At 43.3% G+C, this 26284-nt stretch overlaps 1 protein-coding gene across 3 annotated transcripts in view; it reads left to right on the top strand.

Annotated features, from left to right (window-relative positions):
* Positions 1-26284, top strand: part of vps4a (vacuolar protein sorting 4 homolog A) — a 55121-nt gene that overhangs the window by 4488 nt on the left and 24349 nt on the right. For all 3 annotated transcript variants that reach the window (XM_061772984.1, XM_061772983.1, XM_061772985.1), the window contains 3 exons: positions 4495-4614; positions 22315-22471; positions 24964-25112. In XM_061772984.1, the coding sequence (XP_061628968.1) occupies positions 4495-4614; positions 22315-22471; positions 24964-25112 (426 nt within the window). The remainder of the gene's footprint in view (positions 1-4494; positions 4615-22314; positions 22472-24963; positions 25113-26284) is intronic.

Genomic DNA, 26284 nt, shown 5'->3' with positions numbered 1-26284 from the left:
TGAATTTCTTTTAAATCCTCAATTTTTTTTTATTGGTTCTTCCTCAAACAACCCAGGTGACACATACAACCCAGGTGACACATACATCATCCTTTTTTGCGCTTCCCATTTCCAGGATTCAAACGTTTTCAAAATTGTTGGGGACCTCCACCCCTGAACGTCGGACTCCAACCTGGGGAACCGAACCTCTGACTGTCGGACTCGAGCCTTGGGGCCTGAACCTCTGACTGTCGGACTCGAACCTGGGGACCTGAACCCCTAACCCCCAAACTCCAACCGGGAGAATCCGGGACTTTAACCTTGATTTTATAACCTGGACTTTAAGGACCTGAACGTTACCAATGGAATGTGTTGGGAGCAATTACCAATACCATTTAATACAAAGACAAGATTGTTTAAAATACAGTACACCTTATGAAATGGTCCAATTTTCAAGGAATTAAATTTGTCTTTACTGCAATTCTTTGTTTGGAGGACAACAGGTCTGTTTGGATCCTGAGGTGACAGCCGACATCCAGAGCCCCGGCAGCTCCCCCGTCCTAATTCTTTGGGTGGAGGGAGGACTCTTGCGTTGGGCCTGGATGATCAATCACTCCTGGGGTCCCCTTGATCGGTGATCAATACTAGGATCCCACTTCTGACACCAACTGTTTTGGGAAATCTTTTTCTGACAGAATAACTAAGGAAGCAATCTTGTCTTTGTGGGTTTTTATTACAAGAAAGAAATAGAGAAATCTGTAAAAAGAGGAAAAGGTATAAGTCACGAGTTGTTACCCCCTACTGAAGTATAACACCTTTATTATACTAAATGAGAGAGACAAGAAAAAAGAAATACACCCCTCTCATTCCCACAACATTCTCACACAGCTTCGTCCAGCTGCACTCAAACTTATTCTTTTGGGAATGGGTGCATGCAGAGGATGATAAAGGAAGAGAAATCCACTGAGTAGTCAAAACGGTCCTGAGCACATTTGCAAGGACATACAGAAGTACTTTGCTAAGAGCTACGGAACAATAAAACATGCAAAGGTTATATAAAACTAATCAGTGATACATATGAAAGATGTTATTTTGGCCGTTTTATTTCGGTGACAAAAGACTTCAAATGCAGTTTTGGGCTTATTTCACCTGCTGAAATTTTTGTACATCTACTTTATAGGATAGTACATTCCTTTTTCCACACCGGCTCTGCAGTCAATTTGATCTCCGCTTCTGCCCTCTACGTCACACCAAGAGATGGGGGCATGACGATTTTGAAGATGAAAAAGAGGCTTTCCAAATGCAATTTTATGTTATGTACAGTCCCCTCCAAAGGTATTGGAACAGCAAGGTCAATTCCTTTGGTTTTGTTGTACACTGAAGGCATTAGGATTTCAGATCAAAAGATCAATATTAGACAAAAGTTCAGAATTCCAGCTTTTATTTCATGGTATTTACATCTAGGTGTGTTAAACAACTTAGGACAGAGCACATTTTGTTTGAAGCCAGCCACTTTTCAAGTGAGCAGAAGTATTGGAACATGTGACTGATGGGTGTTTCGAGTTGCTCAGGTGTTACCTTTTAGATTGATTGCTTAAACATGAGATAGTGCTTGTTTGTGGCTTTTGGTTTCACCTGTGAAAACTGCATTTGCTGTTAAACTAACATGAAGACCAGAGAGCTGTCTACGGGAGAAAAACAAACTATTTTGAAGCTAAGAGAAGAGGAAAAATCGATCAAAGCTATTGCACAAATATTGGGCATAGCCTATACAACAATTTGGAATGTCCTGAAAAAGAAACTACTGGTGTACTAAGACACAGACCTCGAACAGGTCGGCCAAAGATACTGCTTCTCACCCTTAACACGCCATCCCCACATTTTATTTGTTGGTGGCAGCATTAAGCTTTGGGGATGCAGAGACATGGGACCTGGTCAGTTCATGGGAAGATGGATGGAGCTAAATACAGGGAAGGCTCTTGGAGCCTGCAAAATACTGGGAAGAAGATTCATCTTCCAGCAAGAAAATGACTTTAAACATAAAGCCAGAGCTACAAAGGAATGGTTTAAAATACAGTGGTGCCTTGGGATACGAGTTTAATTCGTTCTGTGACCATGCTCTTATCTTAGAAAAAACTTAAAACATATTTCCCCATTATAATGAATAGTAATGCAATTCATCCGTTCCAGTACCCCAAAAGACACGTTTTTTTTTTAAAACATTTTAAAAAAAGACGTGTCAATAGATTGTAAAATATAGCCATAAAAACAGAAGAGAATGGAATGATATTAACTGGTTTTATGAAATGTATTCAAGCCAAGTCTCTCACATGCATATAACCTGAAGTTTCATTTGCATGCCTGTACCTCTCTCTCTCTCTCCCTCCCTTCCTCCCTTCCTCCCGACACTCCCAACCCCTGCCCTCTTCTGTTCCTTTAGCAGGAAGTGTCACGTCAGCTGTCCAAAAACTTTTGTTTTATGTCTTAATGGAAAAAAACAACTTGCGCTCAACAGTACGGGATTGTGTACAATCACACAGTAGCAACATTTGCACCCTACGTGCCATTCAGTTCTTTTTTAATAATGTTTTGTGTGCCGAACGATCTGCTCTGAGTAATTCCTCCACGTTTGGGTCAAAATGTTTGGGTCTTCTAGAGACCTCTCTCTTGTCCACAGCTTTAATTTGTTTCAAACACCTGGATGGTGTGATTTGTATTTTATTTTTGTATTATGTTAATTGTTAGCCCTTGTAGCTGTGGTGTTTTCCATTGTATGCTTTTGAAGGAGGCTGTGGTTGTTTGAAATATACGTGTCATTCTCTTTGTTGTATAGTTTAGTTTTCAAGTAAACGCCAACTGGTAGTGGCAATGTACAGCTTGAAGAATATCTACTTATTATATCAGCCAAAGTGCTTTTTGTTGTCAAGTGAGTGCCGCCTCCTGCTGCCATACAGTACTCAGTTCTCAAGTTTGGGGTCAAGTCAAACCAAAAACACGTCCAATCGACAGTTCGCATCTAAAAAAAACTCATAAGTCATCCATCCATCCATTTTCAACACCGCTTATCCTGGTTAGGTCGTGGGGCGCTGGAGCCTATCTCAGCTGACTTCGGTCGAAAGTCGGACTACACCCTGAACTGGTCGCCAGTCAGTCACAGGTCACATATAGACACGGACAACCATCCACTCGCATTCACACCGTCACTGAGTGGGAACTGAACCCACGCTGCCCGCACCAAAGTCAGGCGAGTGTACTGCTACCCCATCAGTGACACCTCATAAGTCATGTCACCCATATCTCGAACCAGGACAGTAGATTTAAGAATATTCACGTAAGAAGAATCACCTTTTATTGTCATGAACATGCATGCACACGAAATTTGGTCTCTTCATTTTACCCATCACAGTGAACACATTTCTGTTGGAGGTGGGAGTTGAAACTCCTTCTGATTCTGCCAGACTTTCCCAGCAAACCCTCACAATACGTTTGGGCTTGCCACGTCGAACCGGCATCTTCCCACACCATCGGAGCCAACTCTCCACCAGGTGGTGATCAGTTGACAGCTCTGCCCCTCTCTTCACCTGAGTGTCCAAGACATGCAACCGCAAGTCCGATGACACGACCACAAAGTCGATCATCGAACTGCGACCTAGGGTGTCCTGGTGCTAAGTGCACGTGTGGACACCCTTATACTTGAACATGGTCTTTGTTGTGGACAATCCGTGATGAGCACAGAAGTCCAATAACAGAACACCGATCGGGTTCTGATCGGGGGGGCCGTTCCTCCCAATCACGTCCTTCCAGGTCTCACTGTCATTGGCCACGTGAGCATTGAAGTCCCCCCAGCAGAACGATAGAGTCCCCAGCGGGACGAAATACTGAGCAAAGGGTCTGAATACTTATGGCTGTGTGATATTTCAGTTTTTCTTTAATAAATCTGCAAAAATTTCAACAATACCGTTTATTTCTGTCAATATGTGGTGTTGTGTATGTTGAGGGGGGAAAAAAAACAACTTAAATGATTTTAGCAAATGGTTGCAATGAAACAAAGAGTTAAAAATTTAAGGGGGTCTGAATACTTTGCGTACCCACTATATGTGCTACTTTTTGTTGGTCGAGCACATAAAAAAAACGTTTGTGGTTGTAAGGTGGCAAAATGTGAAAAGGTTCAAGGAGTCTGAATACTTATTCATGGCACAGTATGTTTGTTGCTGTTCGCACTTTGTAATAATATTTTTTGTATTGAAAATGAAATGTGATTTTGTTAGTTTACATTTTAGCAACATTGTGTCAATAATCATCATTATTTTGGTCACGATAATCGTGATACATTTTCAGATTGTTTCATCCCCATTTATGTTTATAAAAAAAAAAAAAAAAAAAAAAACTGACTCTACTCCAGTTTAACACTGCCATCACAAGTTGGTCCCATTTCCCCATTTATGAACATGACCATAATTATTTGTCGTTCCAAGCCTACAGGGTTAGTTAAGTGTGAACTTTGTCTGTGTCTAGGTGCAATAGTAATGGAGAAGCCCAATGTGAGATGGAATGATGTGGCTGGGCTGGAGGGAGCCAAAGAAGCTCTAAAAGAGGCAGTCATCCTTCCCATCAAATTTCCTCACCTCTTTACAGGTATTGTATGACATAATAATTTAAAAATACATTCCAATAGGTGATAGGTATTCCTTGCTGACATCGCTAAATATTATACATTGACCCAAGCCACTATAGAGGAGAAGACACAATGCTGATTAAGCCTATCAACTCCTCGATCAGCTTGCTGTATTTTTCAGGCGAAAATATTCTGTGTCGGGGAGGGAATTTACAACAATTGCCTCTTGTGAAAAATATATATTTTTTCCCCACGGGCTGTCCTTCAAAAAAGAATAAATTATTGTAGAATCAAATACGAGGGGCATAAAATGCATAGCCTATTTCAGTGCCTGCGGGCACCATGTCGCCTCTAGGCACGCTATGAGTTGCTTGAGTGCCTGTTCTAAAAATATTTCACCATTGCGATGCTTCTTAAATTTTTTTGTTGCTATTAAAAAAAAAACACCACTTAACAGTGTGCTGCATCAAACACTTTTTGTTGCTATTCTTTTTAAATTGGTGTAAATTTGGATATGACAATATTAAATAGAAAAAAAAAAACAGTTCAAAGGTCATGTGTTGTAGCGTATGACCAAACCATAGCGTTCGTGGAGAGAAGCTAGCACGCATAACGACGACGTGATGATTTTACCCCCCAAAAACATTGCAGACAAAAGAACGAAAACATAACTTTCACAGTGAATGGGAGGACGAGTTATTTTTTGCCACTGTGAATAAATCCTGTGTGTCTCTCATTTGTGGAGCGACTGTGGCGCAGCATAATTTGGTGAGACATTTCAGAACGTGCCACACAAGCTTCCATGCCAACTACACACAAGTCCATGAGTTGAAGGCAGCTTTGTGCAAACAGCAGTCTTTTTTCTTGAGGCCGGTGAAAAACGTCCAAACATAACAGAAGCCTAATTTAGAGTTAAATACTTCTTGATGAAGAAAAATAAGGCATTTTTGGACAAGGAGATTTTCAAAGTAGCCTTGATGACAATTACAAAAACAGTACTTAAAGATGAGAAATATGGACCCAAACAGTTCTTTTAGACGAGATTAATATGGTGACCCGTTACTACACACAGAAATCCGATGGCTCGGCAGGGGATGAATTTTGGTACTTCCCCCCCCCCCCCCCCATTTTTGAAGGAAATCAGAGTGCATACAATCCAAAGATGAAGACTGCTGTAGGACACTGATTGGACACTTGACTTTGGATTTTTAACAGACAAATAATGAAACTGAACAATTTTGACTGAGGTGCAAGGCAAAGGTAAGACTGTTGCTGATAAGTGCTCTAAATGCATTTAAAGCTCATGAACATTTTCTCTGTGGATTTACAGAGAAAAAATGTGCTGCACTTTCCTTCTGTGCAGATGGTCCTGAAAGACAATGCTTATGTATCTGAGACTTTTGGCAAAGTTATAGTAAAGTACTCTCAAGTCATAAACTCAAAGAGCCACGGTAGAGGTAGGTAGGGATGAGGTGAGCAGACTGTGACAACGCGAGCGAGAGATTGCGTGATTTCCGAAGACGAAAAACATGGCGGCGCCCCTTGCATAGACTTGGAAAAGCAGCTATTACAAGACAAAATTTATCTTTCCACAAGTCTTTTTTCCTTTTTCAGCGGCGGATTGTCGCTTCGTTCTTTTCCTTCGCCAGCTTCACTAGCAGCGGTAACTCGCACAGAGCACGTCAACGCCAACTCGTCTGTCATGGAGGATCCCAGCGCCCGCGTCGAGCTCCCGCTGAAGAGAAAAAAGGTGGATTCTTCCACTTCAACTGAGGATTTACTTGATTCAACTGAGACTAGTGTCCTCCTATCAATCGACAAGAAATGGTCAATTACACTTACATAAGAGCTCAGAAAGAGATTGGAATTCACGCAACAACAGGTGAACGAGTAAGATTAGATAATACTGCACTTCGATCAAACATGTCAACCTCAGCGGAACTACAAACTCTTAGACTGGAATATAAAATTATGAAAGACACTATGTTGGACATTCAATCACAAAGCATGCACGACAATCTCCTTTTCTCTGGGATTCCAGAAAATGCTCCGGTAGACCCTGAGGCGCAGATTAAAAAGTTCATGATGTCCGCGCTCAAGATACAGCAAGATACGGTCGATAAGATAACCTTTCACCGTGTTCACCGATTGGGAGGCCCTCGTCCAGGAAACCGACCACGTCCCATCATTGCAAAGTTTCAGCAAAAAGTGTTTAAGTCAAAAGGTCGTGAGCTCAAAGGGACTTCGTTTGGAATGAACGACCAGTTCCCCAAGCAAATCAACAAGAGGCGTAAAATCTTATACCCGATGATAAAGACTCACCGTGAGAAAGTCAAACGAGGGTGACTAGTTGTCGACAAGCTATGTCGACGGCCAACTGTTTTGTGATGCCAACGTCATGCCCTGGCTCGTCTATATAAATACTCCTTTTGATCTGTTGAAAGCGTATTTTATTTTGTTTCATTCTTTCCACTTTTGCTTAGACAAACAAAAAAACGAATTATGCATGCCACCAGCATGAATTCTCACTCCTGTCTGCTTTCCTCTGCTTGTTTCCACACATTGTAAACACACAGGTCGCTCAAAACTCTTCTTGCGCACTATAAACAACCAATACATACCATATTATCCCCTTGTCACCGTTTGTGCCCTATGTTCAGTGTTTGTTCACTACCCTTCTATGTACCCTGGCTTTGCTGTACTGAAATATAGGCTCTCTATCACCTTCTCTAAATAACATTTGTCAACACAATACCAAACAATCTCCCGAAAACTGTCAAAAAAAACAACAACAAAGAATACATAGTACCCAATCTATTTAGAATTACGATACACGCACCCATTATATCCATCCATTTTCTGTACCGCTTTATCCTCACAAGGGTCGCGGGCGTGCTTTAGCCTATCCCAGCTATCTTCGGGCAAGAGGCGGAGTACACTCTGAACTGGTCGCTAGCCAATCGTAGGGCACATAACCAAGAAACCATTTGCGCACACATTCACACCTAAGGCCAGTTTAGTCTTTAATCAGCCTACCATGCATGATTTTGGGATGTGGGAGGAAACCCGAGTGCCCAGAGAAAACCCCCGCAGGTGCGGGGAGAACATGCAAACTCCACACAGGCGGGGCCGGGATTTGAACCCCGGTCCTCAGAACTGTGAGGCAGATGTGCTAACCAGTTGTTCACCGTGCCGCCACCCGTTATATGTCACACTTAACTTTTGTGTCATGGAATGTCAATGGCATTCGATCGCAGGAAAAAAAGAATTATGGATTATATCACTAAATTTAAAAAACAGACCTCCTACTCATTGACTCTAATTTCACTCAGGCTATCTCGGCCTTTGATAACAGTAGACAAAGAGGAGTCTCACTAGTAGTTCATAAAAGATTACATTTTGCAATAAATTGTACAGTAGCCGTCACCTTGTCGTGGTGGAGGGGTTTGTGTGTCCCAGTGATCCTAGGAGCTAAGTTCTCTGGGGCTTTATGCCCCTGGCAGGGTCACTCATGACAAACAGGTCCTAGGCGAGGGACCAGACAAAGCACGGCTCAAAGACCCCTAATGATGACAACAAACAATGGACTTCGTTTTCCCTTGCCCGGACGCGGGCCACCGGGGCCCCCCACTGGAGCCAGGCCTGGTGGTGGGGCTCGAAGGCGAGCGCCTGGTGGCCGGGCTTGCACAGCCCGAAAGGGGAACGTGGGTCCCCCTTCCCATGGGCTCACCACCTGTCGGAGGGGCCATAGGGGTCGGGTGCAGTGTGAGCTGGGCGGTGGCCGAAGGCGGGGACCTTGGCGATCCGATCCCCGGCTACAGAAGCTGGCTCTAGGGACGTGGAATGTCACCTCTCTGGCAGGGAAGGAGCCCGAGCTGGTGTGTGAGGTCGAGAAGTTCCGACTCGATATAGTCGGACTCGCCTCCACACACACCTTGGGCTCTGGTACCAGTCCTCTCGAGAGGGGTTGGACTCTCTTCCACTCTGGAGTTGCCCATGGTGAGAGGCGCCGAGCAGGTGTGGGTATACATATTGCCCCCCGGCTCGGGTTCACCCCGGTGGACGAGAGGGTAGCCTCCCTCCGCCTTCGGGTGGGGGGACGGGTCCTGACTGTTGTTTGTGCCTATGCACCAAACAGCAGTTCAGAGTACCCACCCTTTTTGGAGTCCTTGGAGGGGGTGCTGGAGAACGCTCCCGCTGGGGACTCCATTGTTCTGTTGGGGGACTTCAATGCTCACGTGGGCAATGACAGTGAGACCTGGAAGGGCGTGATTGGGAGGAACGGCCCCCCCGATCAGAACCCGAGCGGTGTTCTGTTATTGGACTTCTGTGCTCGTCATGGATTGTCCATAACGAACACCATGTTCAAGGATAAGGGTGTCCACACGTGCACTTGGCATCAGGACACCCTAGGTCGCAGTTCGATGATCGACTTTGTGGTCGTGTCATCGGACTTGCGGCCGCATGTCTTGGACACTTGGGTGAAGAGAGGGGCGGGCTGTCAACTGATCACCACCTGGTGGTGAGTTGGCTCCGATGGTGGGGGAAGATGCCGGTCCAACGTGGCAGGCCCAAACGTATTGTGAGGGTCAGCTGGGAACGTCTGGCAGAATCCCCTGTCAGAAGGAGTTTCAACTCCCACCTCCGACAGAACTTTGCTCATGTTCCAGGGGAGGCGGGGGACATCGAGTCCGAGTGGACCATGTTCCGCGGCTCCATTGCTGAGGCGGCCGACCGGAGCTGTGGCCCTAAGGTGGTCGGTGCCTGTCGTGGCGGCAATCCCCGAACCCGTTGGTGGACACAAACGGTGAGGGATGCCGTCAAGCTGTAGAAGGAGTCCTATCGGGCCTTTTTGGCCTCTGGGACTCCTGAGGCAGCTGATGGGTACCGGCTGGCCAAGCGGAATGCAGCTTTGGTGGTCGCTGAAGCAAAAACTCGGGTATGGGAGGAGTTCGTAGAGGCCATGGAAAAAGTCTTCCGGACGGCTTCAAGGAAATTCTGGTCCACCATCCGACGTCTCAGGAGAGGAAAGCAGTGCACCACCAACACTGTTTATAGTGGGGATGGGGCGCTGCTGACCTCGACTCGGGACGTTGTGAGTCGGTGGGGAGAATACTTCGAAGACCTCCTCAATTCCACCAACACGCCTTCCCATGAGGAAGCAGAGTGTGGGTTCTCTGAGGCGGGCTCTCCTATCTCTGGGTTTGAGGTCACCGAGGTAGTTAAAAAGCTCCTCGGTGGCAGGGCCCCGGGGGTGGATGAGATTCGCCTGGAGTTCCTAAAGGCTCTGGATGTTGTGGGGCTGTCCTGGTTGACACGCCTCTGCAACATTGCATGGACATCGGGGACAGTGCCTCTGGATTGGCAGACTGGGGTGGTGGTCCCCCTTTTTAAGAAGGGGGACCGGAGGGTGTGTTCCAACTACAGGGGGATCACACTGCTCAGCCTCCCTGGTAAGGCCTATTCAGGGGTGCTGGAGAGGAGGGTCCGTCGGGAAGTCGAATCTCAGATTCAGGAGGAGCAGTGTGGTTTTCATCCTGGCCGTGGAACAGTGGACCAGCTCTACACCCTCGGCAGGGTCCTCGAGGGTGCATGGGAGTTCGCCCAACCAGTCTACATGTCTTTTGTGGACTTGGAGAAGGCGTTCGACCGTGTCCCTCGGGGAGTCCTGTGGAGAGTGCTTCGGGAGTATGGGGTACCAAACCCGCTGATACGGGCTGTTTGGTCCCTGTACGACCGGAGTCAGTTTGGTCCGCATATCCGGCAGTAAGTTGGACTCGTTCCCGGTGAGGGTTGGACTCTGCCAAGGCTGCCCTTTGTCGCCGATTCTGTTCATAACTTTTATGGACAAAATTTCTAGGCGCAGCCGAGGCGTAGAGGGGGTCCGGTTTGGTGGCCTCAGTATTCCATCTCTGCTTTTTGCAGATGATGTGGTTCTGTTGGCTTCATCAAGCCGTGACCTCCAACTCTCATTGGAGCAGTTCGCAGCAGTGTGTGAAGCAGCTGGGATGAGAATCAGCACCTCCAAATCTGAGACCATGGTCCTCAGTCGGAAAAGGGTGGCATGCCTTCTCCAGGTCGGGGATGAGATCCTGCCCCAAGTGGAGGAATTCAAGTATCTTGGGGTCTTGTTCACGAGTGAGGGAAGAATGGAACGGGGGATCGACAGGCGGATCGGTGCAGCGTCTGCAGTGATGCGGACTTTGTATCGATCCGTTGTGGTAAAGAAAGAGCTAAGCCGAAAGGCGAAACTCTCAATTTAGCGGTCGATCTTCGTTCCTACCCTCACCTATGGTCATGAGCTGTGGGTCGTGACCGAAAGAACAAGATCCCGGATACAAGCGGCCGAAATGAGTTTCCTCCGCAGGGGGTCCGGGCTCTCCCTTAGAGATAGGGTGAGAAGCTCGGTCATCCGGGAGGATCTCAGAGTAGAGCCGCTGCTCCTCCGCATTGAGAGGAGCCAGACAAGGTGGCTGGGGCATCTGATTCGGATGCCTCCCGGACGCCTCCCTGGTGAGGTGTTCCGGGCATGTCCCACCGGGAGGAGACCCCGGGGACGACCCAGGACACGCTGGAGAGACTACATCCTTCGGCTGGCCTGGGAACGCCTCGGGATCCCCCCGGAAGAGCTGGATGAAGTGGCTGGAGAGAGGGAAGTCTGTTCGTCCCTGCTGAAGCTACTGCCCCCGCGACCCGACCCGGATAAGCGGTAGGAAATGGATGGATGGATGGATAGTACAGTAGCTGATCCAGAATGCCGTTACATAGTTATACAGGCTACAATATTTAACAATCTTTACACAATTGTTAATGTATACGCTCCTAATAAAGACGATCCAGCCTTTTTTCACACTTGTTAAACTTGTCAGCCAATTCTACAATCATCATGGGAGGTGACTTTAACCTGACGCTAAATCCCCTAATAGATATTTCAAATCTCAGAAATACCAATCAGCCACAATGCCCCAATATACTAGAGCAGTATATGGACGACTTTGGTCTTGTTGACATATGGAGACTGAAAAACAGTCGAAAAAGAGAATACACATTTTTCTCCTCTGTTCACCGCTCTTTCTCAAGAATAGATTTTTCTTTCTCAAACAATTCGGCAGCTCAAAGAATTACCTCCAAAATACATCCAATCATCATCAGTGACCATGCACCAATTTCAATCTAAAAATTTAGTCAAGTCTGGGACCCCCACCAACACGGCGCTTTAGCACGTCTCTATTGAACGACCTGGATTTTTATTCTTTCGTGAGGAAAGAATGGGACGGGTTTTGAAATTCAACGACTCCCCAACCATATCCCCATCTCACACAAATTAAAGACAGCCTTGATGTTCCTTTAACCATCACAGAATTACATAACGCATTAAAAAATATGCAATCGGGATGAACGCCTGGCCCGGACGGAATCTCCATTGAATTCATTAAACATTTCTGGGAAATACTAGCGCCTCTATTTTTCAGAACAGTCAAAGGAGATAAACGATAAAGGTAAAATAAATAGCCATATGAACACAGCTACAATTAAATTATTACTAAAGTCAGGTAAAGATCCCACTCTCCCGGCTAATTATCTGCCCTTATCACTGATTAATGTAGATATCAAGATTATCTCGAAAGCCCTCGCAGCGAGACTTGACAAGGTACTCTCGTCGATAATCCACGAGGTTTCATTAAAGGTAGAAGTTCCACAAATAATGTCAGACATCTGTTTAAATTTAAAAAGCATTTCACAGCGTAAACATCTTAACGCAATCATCATTTCACTTGACACAGAGAAGTCTTTCGATAAAGTTAACTGCCCTTTTATGTCTGCAGTACATTGGATAGCAACATTATACATCCTGCCGAAAGCGACAGTCACCACGAATAGGATTACATCACAAAGTTTTACTTTACAAAGAGGAACCAGACAAGGATGTCCACTCTCACCAATGCTATTTTCAATATTCATCGAAACGCTTGCTGCCGCTATACGTCAATATGCTAATATTAAAGGTATCTGCTCGCTAGTGACAGAACACAAAATCAATCTGTATGCTGATGATATTCTTTTACAAGAACCCAAGTCTTCTCTTCAGGCAGTCTTCAATCTCATTAAACATTTTTAAAAATATCAGATTACTCTATCAACTGGACAAAATCAGCAATACTCCCAATAACAGCAAACTCATGGACTCCTGCAGATCAAATCCTAGATTACCCCATTCCTATAGGAAGCATTAAGTATTTAGATATTAATATTTCGCCAAACCTCACAGAGCTAACCAATCTAAATTACACACCACTTCTGGAAAAAATCTCATCTGATTTAAGACGCTGGAATAATTGACCTATATCACTACTGGGAAGAATAGCCAGAAAAAAAAGAAAACCTTACCTCCAAAAAATTATTCATTTTCAATGATTCCATTTAAGCCCACATTTAAATGGTTTCAAACATTAGATTCTGCTGTAATATATTTTTATAAAAAAAAATAAGCAAAGTAGAATTAGTTTATCCACTCTTCAGAAAAGTAAACGGGAGGGAGGCCTAAATGTTCCCAACTTTAAACACTATTGTCTGGCTAACCAATTACAATACCTCATCAAATGGATGCACCACAATGAGCAGCATCATTCTTGGCTAGAATTGGAACAAATAGACTGCAACAACATCAAACTCCCAAAACTCCCATTTATTTCCACAATTCTTAAATGCCATAGATACATGCATACTTAAACATAATCGATCTCCCTAATAAATATTCACAATCATTACTCGTCGCATTAGCTACCGCTAAGAAAACAATTCTATTAAACTGGAAAAACAAACAAGCTATTAACATCAATCAGTTGTTAAATCTCATCATAGAATATATTGCGTTCGAAAAAATATCAGCAGAAGGAAAAACATCAATTACATATATACGTAAATAGCTGGTCACCCTTCCTCAACATGCTAAATCTTGACTCTTGGTTCCTTTGCTTGGGTAGTGTGCCATCTACCAATAGCAAGACCATTTTGTAAGTGTAAAAGTAAACTTTTGGCTTCTGTATTCTTTGTTGTCGAGGTTGTTGTTGTTCTTTTATTATTATTATATTTGTCATTCTCTTTATTTTTTCTTATTCATTTATGGACGGGTTTTTTTTACTTTTGTTTTTTTGTTAATTTTTATGCTGCGGGGCGGGGCTAGGCGGGGCAGCCCTCTTGCCTCACCATCTTGGAGTCCTTCAGGTGTTTTTTTTTTTAGCAAACTCCATGAGGGCTTTCATGTGTCTTGCACTGAGGAGAGGTTTCCGTCGGGCCACTCTGCCATAATGCCCCGAGTGGTGGAGGGCTGCAGTGATGGTTGACTTTCTAGAACTTTCTCCAATCTCCCAATTGCATCTCTGAAGCTCAGCCACACTGATCTTTGGGTTCTTATTTACCTCTCGCCCCAAGGCTCTTCTCCCACGATTGCTCAGTTTGGCCGGGCGGCCAGCCCTAGGAAGGGCTCTGGTCGTCCCAAACGTCTTCCATTTAAGGATTATGGAGGCCACTGTGCTCTTAGGAACTTTTAAGTGCAGCAGAAATTATTTTTTGTAACCTTGGACAGATCTGTGGCTTTCCACAGTTCTGTCTCTGAGCTCTTCAGGCAGTTCCTCTGACCTCATGATTCTCATTTGCTCTGACATGCACTGTGAGCTGTAAGGTCTTATATAGACAGGTTTGTGGCTTTTCTAACCAAGTCCAATCAGTATAATCAAACGAAGCTGGACTCCAATGAAGGTGTAGAACCATATCAAGGATGATCAGAAGAAATGGACAGCACCCGGGTTAAACATGCGTGTCACAACAGTCTGAATACCTATGGCTATGTGATAGGTCAGTTTTTCATTTTTAATAACTCTGCAAAAATTTCAACCATTTTGTTTTTTCTGTCAATATGAGGTGCTGTGTGTACATGTTGACAAAAATTAACTTTCATGATTTTAGCAAATGGCTGCAATATCACAGAGTGAAAAATTTAAGGATATCTGAATACTTTCCGTACCCACTGTATGTACAGTTGTGCCTATAAGTTCACATACTCTGGCAGAATTTGTGAAATATTTTTTTATGTATTTTTTTTTTTATCAAGTATGACTGAACAACAACCATAATTAAATTCTTTATGGTTATGTTTTGTTTAATGATAATGCTTTTCTGAAATGCTTGACTGTTTAATTTGAATCCCATTAAAATAAAATTAAATGTGTTTTTCTTTTAAGAATTGTACCCATCTTACAAATTCTGCCTGGGTAATCAAACATATGAACACAACTGTGTGTTTTCTAATTTACTAAATAAAAGTAGGGCTGTGAATTACAAAATAAGAGCAAGTTAATAAAAAAGTATTACGTGTTCAAATAAAATGCTTAACTTCAGAATAATTCTTTGGGGGAAAAAAACTAACAAAATACAGATAGTTCATGTTTTGATCATATGGGGAGAAGCAAAATAATGCATTGTAAAAATGCATTACACATAGGTTGAAGGGTTTTCCATAATTTTGAGGTCAACTTTGGGGGTGCGTATTATACATGGGTGCGCATTATACACGAGAAATTACAGTAAGTTCAGTTCACGTTCTCCCAAAAAAATGAACTGGTTCATGAACTTTCGTTCATTTAACTCGTTCAGGTACAACAGTGAAAGGAGCATTCCCAAAAGGCTCAGTTGCTCACAAATAAGGATGGGGTGAGGTTCACCACTTTTTTAACAACTTCGTGACAACAATTTAAGAGTAATGTTTCTCAACATACAATTGCAAGGAATTTAGGGATGTCATCATCTACGGTCCATAATATCATCAAAAGATTCAGCAATCTTTGCACGTAAATGCCAAGGCCAAAAACCGATATTGAATGCCCGTGACCTTCAATCCCTCAGGCGGCACTGCATGAATAACCAGCATCATTTTGTAAAGTATATTGCCACATGGGCTCAGGAACACTTAAGAAACATGATCAGTTAACACAGTTGGTCGCTACATCGACAAATGCAAGGTAAAAATCTACCATGCAAACGGAAAGCCATATATCAACAACACCCAGAAACGCGGCCGGCCTGCTTCTCTGGACCCGAGCTCGACTAACACAAGTGGAAAAGTGTTCTCTGGTCTGATGAGTCCAGATTTCAAATTGTTTTTGGAAATCATGGGTGTTGTGCCGTCCGGGCCCAAGAGGAAAAGGATCATCTGGATTGGAAGGTATTCTGTAGTTACGTTTTACACAATGTACCAACTTCATTGGAATTAAGGTTTGTATTTCATTGAGATTCCTGTATCATAATTGTACGGGTGTGTGTTCATTTGATGCCGGTCCGACTTGGCAGACCCAAACTTATTGTGGGGTCTGTTGGGACCTCAAACAGAGTCCCCTGTCAGAAGGAACTTCAACTCCCATGTCAGACAAAACTTGGCCCATGTCCAGGCGAGGCGGGGGACATTGAGTCCGAGTGGACCGTGTTCCATGCCTCCATTGTTGAGGCGGCTGACCGGAGCCTTAGCCGTAAGTTGTCGGTGCCTGTCGTGGCGGCAATCCCCGAACCCATTGATGGAGACTAGCAGTAAGTGATGCCATCAAGCTGAAGGAGTCCTATCAGGCCTTTATGGCCTGTGGGACTCTGGACATAGGTGATGGGTACCGGCTGGCCAAGCGGAATGCAGCTTTTGTGATCCCTGAGGCAAAAACTCAGCCTTGGGTGGAGTTCGGTGAGACTTCAGGACAGCTTCAAGGAAACTCTGGTCCACCGTCTGGCATCTCAAAAGAGGGAAGCATTGCACCATCAACACTCTGTTTTGTGGGCACTTTGCGCTGCTGACTACAACTCGGGACATTGTGAGTCGGTGGGCCGAATACTTCAAAGACCTCCTCAATTCCACCGACACGCCTTCCCATGAGGACTCTGAGGTGGGTTTTTCGATCTCTGGGTTGAGGTCACCGTGGTGTTTAAAAAGCTCCTTGGTGGCAGGGGCCGAGGGGTGGATGAGATATGCCCTGCGTTTCTAAAGGCTCTGGATGTTGTGGGGCTGTCCTGGTTGACACGCCTCTGCAACATTGCGTGGATATCGAGGACAGTGCCTCTGGATTGGCAGACTGGGGTGGTGGTTCCCCCTTTTAAAAAAGGGGGGCCGGAGGGTGTGGTCCAACTGTAAGGGGATCACACTCCTCAGCCTCCCTAGTAAGGTTTGTTTAGGGATTCTGGAGAGGAGGGTCCATCAGGAAGTTGAATATCAGATTCAGGAGGATCAGTGTGGTTTTTGTCCAGACTGTGGAACACTGAACCAGCTCTACACCCTTAACAGGGTCCCCGAAGGTGCATGGGAGTTCACCCAACCAGTCGACATGTTTTGTAGACTTGGAGAAGGCCTTCAACCGTGTCCCTCAGGTAGTCCTGTGGGAAGCGCTCCGTGAGTATGGGGTACCAGACTGTACGACCGGTGCCAGAGTTTGGTCCCCATTGCCGGCAGTCACTCTGATTCGTTTCCAGTGAGAGTTGGACTCCACCAAGGACGCCCTTTGTCATCAATTGTGTTCATTACCTTTATGGACATACTTTCTAGGCGCAGCCGGGGTGTTGAGGGGGTCGGGTTTGGTGACAGCCGTATCATGTCGCTGCTTTTTGCAGATGATGTGTGATGCAGTTTGATGATTTATATCAAACTGGTCATATAATAGAATGCCTTTTCATTCATATAAAAGACAGGAGTCAAACACCAGGCCCGGGGGCCAGATCCAGCCCGCCACATCATTTTATATGCCCCGCAAAAGCGTCGACTTCGTTTGTTGCTAAAATACCAATACTGCAACTTGTCTTCACATTTAATAGCATTTGAAAGCATTTTTTGTGACCAACTACCCTTTCAAAATAAACAAATAGTTGAACAAACAACTTTTTACTGGCTTCTGATTTCAAAATTAGTTTACCATTAATTTCGTGTGTATATGTCATATTATTAGTTGATCATACATTTACAGGTATATGGGTTCACAGTCATAACGGCCCTCCGAGGGAAACCAGAACTATGATGTGGTCCGCAAAAAAAAAAAAAGTTTGACACCCCTAACATAAAATAGATTTAAAGTTAAAACAGTATTATACTAATATAATCCATCCATTTTCTATGCCGCTTATCCTCACGAGAGTCGCGGGTATGCTGGAGTCCAACCCCAGCTACTGTAACTGTGTGTGAGAGAGTACACCCTGAACTGGTTGCCAGCCAATCGCAGGGCACATATAAACAAACAATCATTCACACTCGCATTCACACCTACGGGCAATTTAGAGTCTTCAATTAACATACCCTGCATGTATTTGGGATGTGGGAAGAAACCGGAGAACAGGCGAGGCCGGATTTGAAATAATAGAATGATTTGTTATCATATATCACATGTACTGTATATAACAATGTGAGATACGAATAAAATAATTGTCACTATACAGTGGTGTGAAAGTGTTTGCTCCCTTCCTGATTTATTTTTGCATGTTTGTCACAAATGTTTCCCATCATCAAACAAATTTAATTAGTCAAAGACAACACAAGTAAACAGAAAATGCAATTTTTAAATGCTTTTTATTAAGGGCGAAAAAAAAATTACAAACCTACATGTGTGGAAAATGTGTCAAAAAGTGATTGCCCCTCTCTTTAAAACGTAACTGTGGTTTATCATATCCAAGTTCAATTTTTCTAGCCACACCCAGGCCGGATACTGCCAGATCTGTTCTCAATCAAGAAATCACTTAAAGTGGACCTGCCTGACAAAGTGAAGTACACCAAAAGATCCTCAAAATCTACACATCATGCTGATATCTAAATAAATTCAGGAACAAATGCGAGAGAAAGTAATTGAGATCTATCAATGTGGAAAAGGTTATAAAGCCATTTCCTAAACCTTTGGGATGCCAGCGAACCACAGTCAGATCCATTAGCTACAAATGTTGAAAACAGAGTACACTAGTAAACCTTCCCAGGAGTGGCTGGCTAACCAAAAGAACTGCAGGCCTCACTTAAGATTAAGTTAAGATCAGTGTTCATGACACCACCATAAGAAAAAGACGGCAAAAATGGGCTGCATGGCAGAGTTCCAAGACGAAAACCACTGCTGAGCAAAAAGAACATTAAGGCTCATCTCAGTTTTGCCAGAAGACATCTTTTGAAGAAATACTCTGTGGTCTGACAAGACAAAAGTTTTTTATTTAACACAACTTCCCAACTTTATTGGAATTGGGGTTGTATTTACATTTTTAATATTTTATTAGTTTAAGCGATTCTGTTTTTTAAATTGAAATTCCCCCCACAAGACGTGCATGTATAGTATGGACGGCGACCTCAAATGGACAAAAAATAAGTGCACTTCTCTACAAATATTAACAATTAATTTCCGATATGAAACATAATTTACAGTCCCCTCCAAAAGTATTGGAACAGCTGGGTCAATTCCTTTGTTTTTGTTGTATACTGAAGACGTTTGGATTTCAGATCAAAAGATGAATATGAGACAAAAGTTAAGAATTCCAGCTTTTATTTGATGGTATTTACATCGAGATGTGTTCAACAACTCAGGACAGAGCACCTTTTGTTTGAAGCCACCTACTTTTCAAGTGAGCAAAAGTATTGGAATAGACTTTAAATAAACTTCGTGAATAACTTTTAATATTTGGTGGCATAACCCTTACTTGCAGTAATTGCATCAAGCCTGCGACCCATTCACTTGACCAGACTCTTAAGTTCTTAATTTGAAACACTTTTCCAGGCCTTTACTGCAGCCTCTTTCAGTTCTTGTTTGTTTCTGGAGGTTTCTTCCTTCAGTCTCCTGTTCAGGAGGTAAAATGCATTGACTTGGCCAGTCTAAGACATTCCACTTTCCCCCCCTGATGAATCAGAATCCTCTTTATTTGCCAAGTATGTCAAAAACACAAGGAATTTTTCTCCCGTAGTTGGAGCAGGTCTAGTATGACAATTGACAGCCATTTTGACAGTAAATACTTTTGAGACATAAAAACACACTACGGAGAGTCACTTAGCCTCGAGCAATTTAATGGCAAGAGGGAGGAAGCTGTTGGAATGTCTGCTGGTTTTAGTTAACGTTGTTCGATAACGCCTACCTGAGGGAAGGAGCTGGAAGAGGTGATGACCAGGATGTGGAGGGTCCAAGAGGCTTTTGCATGCTCTTGTCTTAGTTCTGGCAGCGTGCAAGTCCTCAAGGGTGCGTAGGGGGTTACCAACGATTTTTCCAGCAGTCCTGATTGTCCGTTGCAGTCAGTTTGTCCTTTTTTGTGGCAGCACCAAAGCAGACTGTGATGGATGAAAACAGGACTGATTCAATGACTGCTGTGTAGAATTGCCTCAACAACTCCTGTGGCAGGACGCGCTTCCTCAAAAGCCGCGGGAAGTACATCCTCTGCGGGGCCTTTTTGAGTCCTGAGAGACTGCAATTCCCAGGAACCCGAAGGTCTCAACGGTGGACACGGGGCAGTTGGACAGCGTGAGGGGCAGCTGTTGTGAAGGATGCCTCCTGAAGTCCACGATCATCTCTACAGTATTGAGCATGTTCAGCTCCAGGTTGTGTCGGCCACATCAAAGCTCAACCCGCTCCACTTCCTGTCAATACGCAGACTCGTCACCGTCTTTGATGAGGCTTTTGACTGTGGTGTCATCTGCAAACTTCAGGATTTTGACAGCCAGGTGCGTTTAGTGCAGTCGTTTGTGTAGAGAGAAGAGCAGCGGAGAGAGGACACATCCTTGGGGCGCCCCAGTGCTGATGGTGCGTGTGGATGAGGTGGTGTCCCCCAGCCTCACCTGCTGTGTCCTGCCCGTCAGGAAGCTGTAAATCCATTGGCAGATGGCAGGCGAGATGCTGAGCTGGAGAAGCTTGGAGGAGATGAGTTCGGGTATGATGGTGTTGAACGCAGAGCTGAAGTCCACAAACAGGATCCTTCCATAGGTCCCCACGCCATCGACCTGTTCTAGGATGAAGTGCAGTACCATGTTCACTGCGTCATCCACAGACCTGTTTGCTTGGTAGGCAAACTGCAGGGGTCCAGCAAGGGTCCTGTGACGCTCTTGTGGTGGTTGAGCATGATGCGTTTAAATGCATTCATAACCACAGATGTCAGGGCGACATGCATGCATTCAGACCTGAAATTGCTGTTTTTTTGGGGACTGGGATGATGGTGGAGCGTTTGAAACAGGATGGTACTTCACACAGTCCAGAGATCCATTGAAGATCTGTGTGAAGACTGGAGCAATCTGGTCCATGCAGACATGGAGGCAGGATGGGGAGACAAGGTCTGGGTCCGCCGCTTTGTTGAGTTTTTGTAGTGTGAAGATGTGTCTCACATCCAGTTCATGAATAGTCAACACAGAAGTCAGGGGTGCCATGGTGGTCGGTGCTATGACTGGGTGGATGTGGGGTGTGAAAGTGTCTGAATACTTTCCGTACCCACTGTAAACATTATTTAGGAATAATTAAAACAATATAAACTTTAAAACTGAGTTCATATCAAAATACTGTAAAGAAAATGTTACCAAAAGTGTATATTCTTTAACTGTTGATCTTTGTGCCGCATTCTGCATGGGTAGAAGACTTTTCCTGGTATTGGGATCAACTTTTCAGGGTGCGCATTATACACGAGAGCGTATTATCCATGAGAATTTACAGTAGTGCAGTTTACTTTGCGACAATAATCATTGTAACATGCAGTACGTTACATTCATTCAGCTGCCTGTATTCGTTCACCTGCCTTGACTCAGATATGAATTTAAGTGACATCCCATTCTTAATCCATAGTGTTTAATATGACATCAGTTCAACCCTCTGCAGTTATAACAACTGAAACTCTTCTGGGAAGGTTGTCCACAAGGTTTAAGAGTGTGTTTATGGGAATTTATGACAATTTTTCCAGAAGCACATTTGTGAGGTTACACACTGATGTCGGAAGAGAAGGCCTGGCTCGCAGTCTCCGCTGTAATTTATCCAAAAGTGTTATATAGGGTTGAGGTCAGGATTGTGCAGGCCAGTCAAGTTCATCCACATCACACTCTCTCATCCATGTCTTTATGAACCTTGATTTGTTTACTGATGCACAGTCATGTTGCAACAGGAGGGGCCATCTCCTATCACTGTTCCCACAAAGTTGGAAATGTCCAAAATATTAGCCCCTGAGCCCCGGTAAAAGCAACTCTGAATGCTTCAGTTTACCACGAGGTTTTGGACAAACGGTTTGGGGATTACCCTCCCTGTTCCAACATGTCTGTGCACCAGCGCACAAAGCAAGAGCCATAAAGACGTGGATGAGTGAGTTTGGTATGGATTAACTTTACTGGCCTGCAACAGTCCTGCCCTCAAACCGATAGAACACCTTTGGGTTGATTTCGAGTGGACAGTGAGCCAGGCCTTATCATCCAACATCAATGTGTGACCTCACAAATATGCTCCTGTAAGAATGGGCAAAAAGTCCCATAAACTCACTCCTAAACCTTGTTAAAAGCCTTCCCACAAGAGTTGAAGCTGTGACAGCTGAGAAGGCTAGACCGATATAATATGAAACCATATGGATTTAGAATTGGTATATCATTAAAATTGTATGTGAGTCAAGGCAGGTGAGCGAATACTTTTAGCAATATAGTGTATGTAATGGGAGACTCCTCATGTGTAGTAGCCTCATTATTTTCTTAAATAACATAAATTTATGTTCATTCTCAGGTAAGCGGACACCATGGAGGGGCATCCTGCTGTTCGGTCCACCAGGAACAGGAAAGTCATACCTGGCCAAGGCTGTGGCCACTGAGGCCAACAATTCCACCTTCTTCTCTGTCTCCTCCTCAGACCTCATGTCTAAGTGGCTAGGAGAGAGTGAGAAGTATGTTTACTTGTTTTTTATTTATAAGATCTGTGTCTGAGGACATAAAAAATGGGGGTGGTACTTTAATGCATTAATTATTAATTACAAACAAATTAATCAGTAAAAAAAAAAAAAAACACATTTCAATAAACATTTTTGATCCAAAAAATGTAGAACCTTTGTCAGTGCACAATTTCCTGGTACACCAATTACGCTAATGCACGGCTACCAAAATGGAGGAATTGGATGAAACGGCATTGCTAGAACTGATGGGAGGCAGTTTCACTCCAGCATTGCTAGAACTGATGGGAGGCAATTTCACTTGCAAAGTGGATTGCGCTGGACTATAAAATAAAGGGTTAGAAAATGTGCCACATAATAGCAGTGACAGTGATTCAACGTTTCAGGTGTGGCTCAGAAACCATTTAAAGGCAATACTTGTCCTGTTCTGTTTAAAAAAAAAAAAAAACTCCTAAAATGGCAATTTAACTAAGTATTTTTAATATTTTCTACTGTTTTTTTCTACTGTTTTGTATTGAAAGGCAGCTAAATGCATTTTTACAGTGTTAACAATATTACCGTCTGTGTCAATTAATAGTCCATCCATCCATTTTCTTTACCGCTTATCCTCACTAGGGTCGCGGGCTGCTGCAGCCTATCCCAGCTATCTTCGGGCGGGAGCCAGGGTACACCCTGAACCGGTCGCCAGCCAATCGAAGGGCACATAGAAACAATCAACAATTCGCACTCACATTCACACCTATGGGGAATTTAGACTCTTCAATCAACAATTAATAGTCATCCACTAAAATACATTTAAATTGAAAAATTGTTTTTTAGAACAAATATTACATAATTAAAATGTGAATATTCGAGTTAACTAATTACAAAGCCTCTAATTCATTAGCTAAATTTTTTAAATCAAGTCCCACCCCTAAAAAATAATGTACGATTTATTGTCACAAAAACAGGTGTACTGTAGCTAGTCATTTGCAGGTTTAAGGCAAAACAATTCTGCATTACATCGAGGATGCGGACTTCAGCCAAGTTTAAGCGCGCGGTGGTGTCTTTTAATTGTGCAGTTAATTGGACTTGTTTGTGCTGTTCAGCTTCCAGTCTGCGTTTCACCAGGGCGTCCTCTCGGTCGCTCCATTTGAGTTGGGACACCAAGTTCAGCACCATGCAGCCAAGCGTTCGAGCGAGATTTTTATCTTTTAAAGTTTTGTGCTTGGCGTCGCTCATAAGTTGTGCGATGGCATCATTGAGGACTTCAAGGCCAGCATTTTTAACAGATTGCATAGCCAACAAGGTCCCTAGTTAAATTGCTGACGAGCTCTTCCAATGTGTCAAGATTGTCATATTGACTGGGACTTTCTGAAAGTTTCGCCATGATTTGGTTGCGTGTGCGGTCGCTGTACGAGTTACGCACCTAAATCGTTTGAGCAGTGCGTCTAGTTTGGAATAGAGGCATAAAATAAGCGATGTAATTTTGTGTTAAACACTTAAATTGCATTCGCAAATTATGGTGTGAGGGTTTATCGTGTACTTTAAAGGTGTTTGAGTGTGCATAGCACTGATCGAGTAGCACAAAAGTGTTGACGGCGTCAAGCAATGCGCACAAATTTTATTTGATCGAATTAAATTGCTGTGTGAGGGTTGGCAATTTAATTGGTGATTTCAAATAGTTGCGAAGGGAACTTGATGGAGTGAAACAAATCAGCTTGTTGACTAAATTTGAAACCAATTTAACCAATTAATTTAGTTTTGATAAATAAATTAATTTTAGTTATAATTTAGTTAAGCAACTTGGTTTGACGGAGTGTGATGATGTATCACTGCAAGTCACTTCAATTGGTGAAGCAATTTAGGACTTCAGCTGATTCACAAGTTTTATTTATCTTGCGTTCCGCTTATCCTCACTTGGGTTGCGGGCGTGCTGGAGCCTATCCCAGCTATCTTGGGGCAAGAGGCGGGGTACACCCTGAACTGGTCGCCAGCCAATCGCAGGGCACATATAAAGAAACCTTTAACTTTGGGTAAAAGTCAAATGTACTTATAATTAGGCTTGTGACTTAATTAATTACTTGTATGGCTTGTAATGGTGTGGGCTTTAGGCCAAGGGAAACGCCATAAAAAAACAAATGATTCAAAAAGAGAAAAATAAACAAAAAACATAAAATTAAATACAAATAAAAAAAAAAAAAAAAACATAAAATAAAATTTCAAAAATAGCAAAAAAATAATTTATAATAAAAAAAAAAAGATTTAAAAAAATACCGTCTCTTTGTGAAGTTACGTTTCGCCACTCCGTGGTCGTCTATCTTCGTGGGAAAAGCGAGTCTCGCTGGGAAAGTGGGTTGCTGGGTGTCATCTTTTCATGCCGTGACCGCTACACCCTGCTGCAGATGCTGCATTACCAGTGTGTGAATGAGGTGACTGTGACAGTGTTGACTAATTTGAATAGCGCTATAGCCTTGCATCTATCCTTGTCTTTATTTTATTTTTTTAAGACTTGTCAAGAACCTGTTTGATCTGGCCCGCCAGCACAAGCCCTCCATCATCTTCATCGATGAGGTGGACTCCCTGTGTGGCTCCAGGAATGAGAACGAGAGTGAAGCTGCCCGTCGCATTAAGACAGAGTTCCTGGTCCAGATGCAGGGTGAGCAGAAGCTGTGTGAACATCCAGTTAACTGACAAGCAGCTCTTATGACAGTGAAGTTTCAAATTAGCAATATTTTTTAATGGCAGACTGTATAGACAAGTAAATTCAGTAATCCCTTATTTATCACTAGGTTTTAGTTCCACACCACCCCCGTAATAGGTGAAAAATTGTAATGTGTTAATGAATTTTTCTTTTTTCTTTTATAGTCTGACTGTTTTATACTACAAAACATTTATTTTACAAAAACAAAATTTATACATTCAAACTCCTGCCATAGGACAAATTATGAGCAGTATGAATATGAAAAAAAAATTTGCAATGGACTGAATCCAGAATAGATGAACCGTGATCTAGAGAGGGAACACTATACATACTTTATAGTAGTTATATACAGTCAAATAAGTCTCAAGTCTTAACCTTCAAGTTGCAAGTCCTAAGTTACTGCGGCAAAAATCATTAACTTGAGTCCCCACTGAATTTCAAGCAAGTCATTACTTAAGCAAGTCAAGTAATTCTATCTTGTTCAATCACAATATACAGGTCTCAAAGAAACTAAGAGAACACTGCAAAATTACCACCTTGTCTGACTTGACAATTTGTAGCGATATCTTTGAGTAAAATGAACACTTGTTTTATTCTATAAACTACTGACATGTGCGAAATCCAAACACAAATTTTGTCACTTAAGAGTATTCATCTGCTGAAAATGAAAAATGGTCAAAATACTAACAAAGGTTAGTCCATTATTTAAACAACACATTACTAATGTTTTAACTTTGGGGTGTATAGAAATCAGTATTTGGTCGAATAACTTGCTATCACACCTTTGATGCATCTTGGCATGTTCTCTACCTGGCTTTCATATTGCTGTGGGTGACTGTATGCCATTCCTAGCGCAAGATTTCAAGGATCTCAACTTTGTTTGATTGCTTTTGACCATTCATCTTCCTCTTGATCACATTCCAGAGGTTTTCTTTGGGGTTTTAGGTCTGGAGAACTGGAATGGCCATGACAAGGTCTTGATTTGGTAGTCCTTCGTCCACACCTTGATCGACCAAGCTGTGTGGGATGGAGCACTGTCCTGCTTTGAAATATATTCCTCAGAGTTGGGAACTTTGTCAGAGCAGATGGCAGCAATTTCCGAGCCCAAACTCAAATTGTGTAATGCT

Source organism: Phyllopteryx taeniolatus, chromosome 5 (genome assembly GCF_024500385.1).
Source record: "Phyllopteryx taeniolatus isolate TA_2022b chromosome 5, UOR_Ptae_1.2, whole genome shotgun sequence".
NCBI lineage: Eukaryota > Metazoa > Chordata > Actinopteri > Syngnathiformes > Syngnathidae > Phyllopteryx > Phyllopteryx taeniolatus.
The sequence above is the reverse complement of the archived record's forward strand: the minus strand, read 5'-3'. Positions and strand labels throughout refer to the sequence as shown.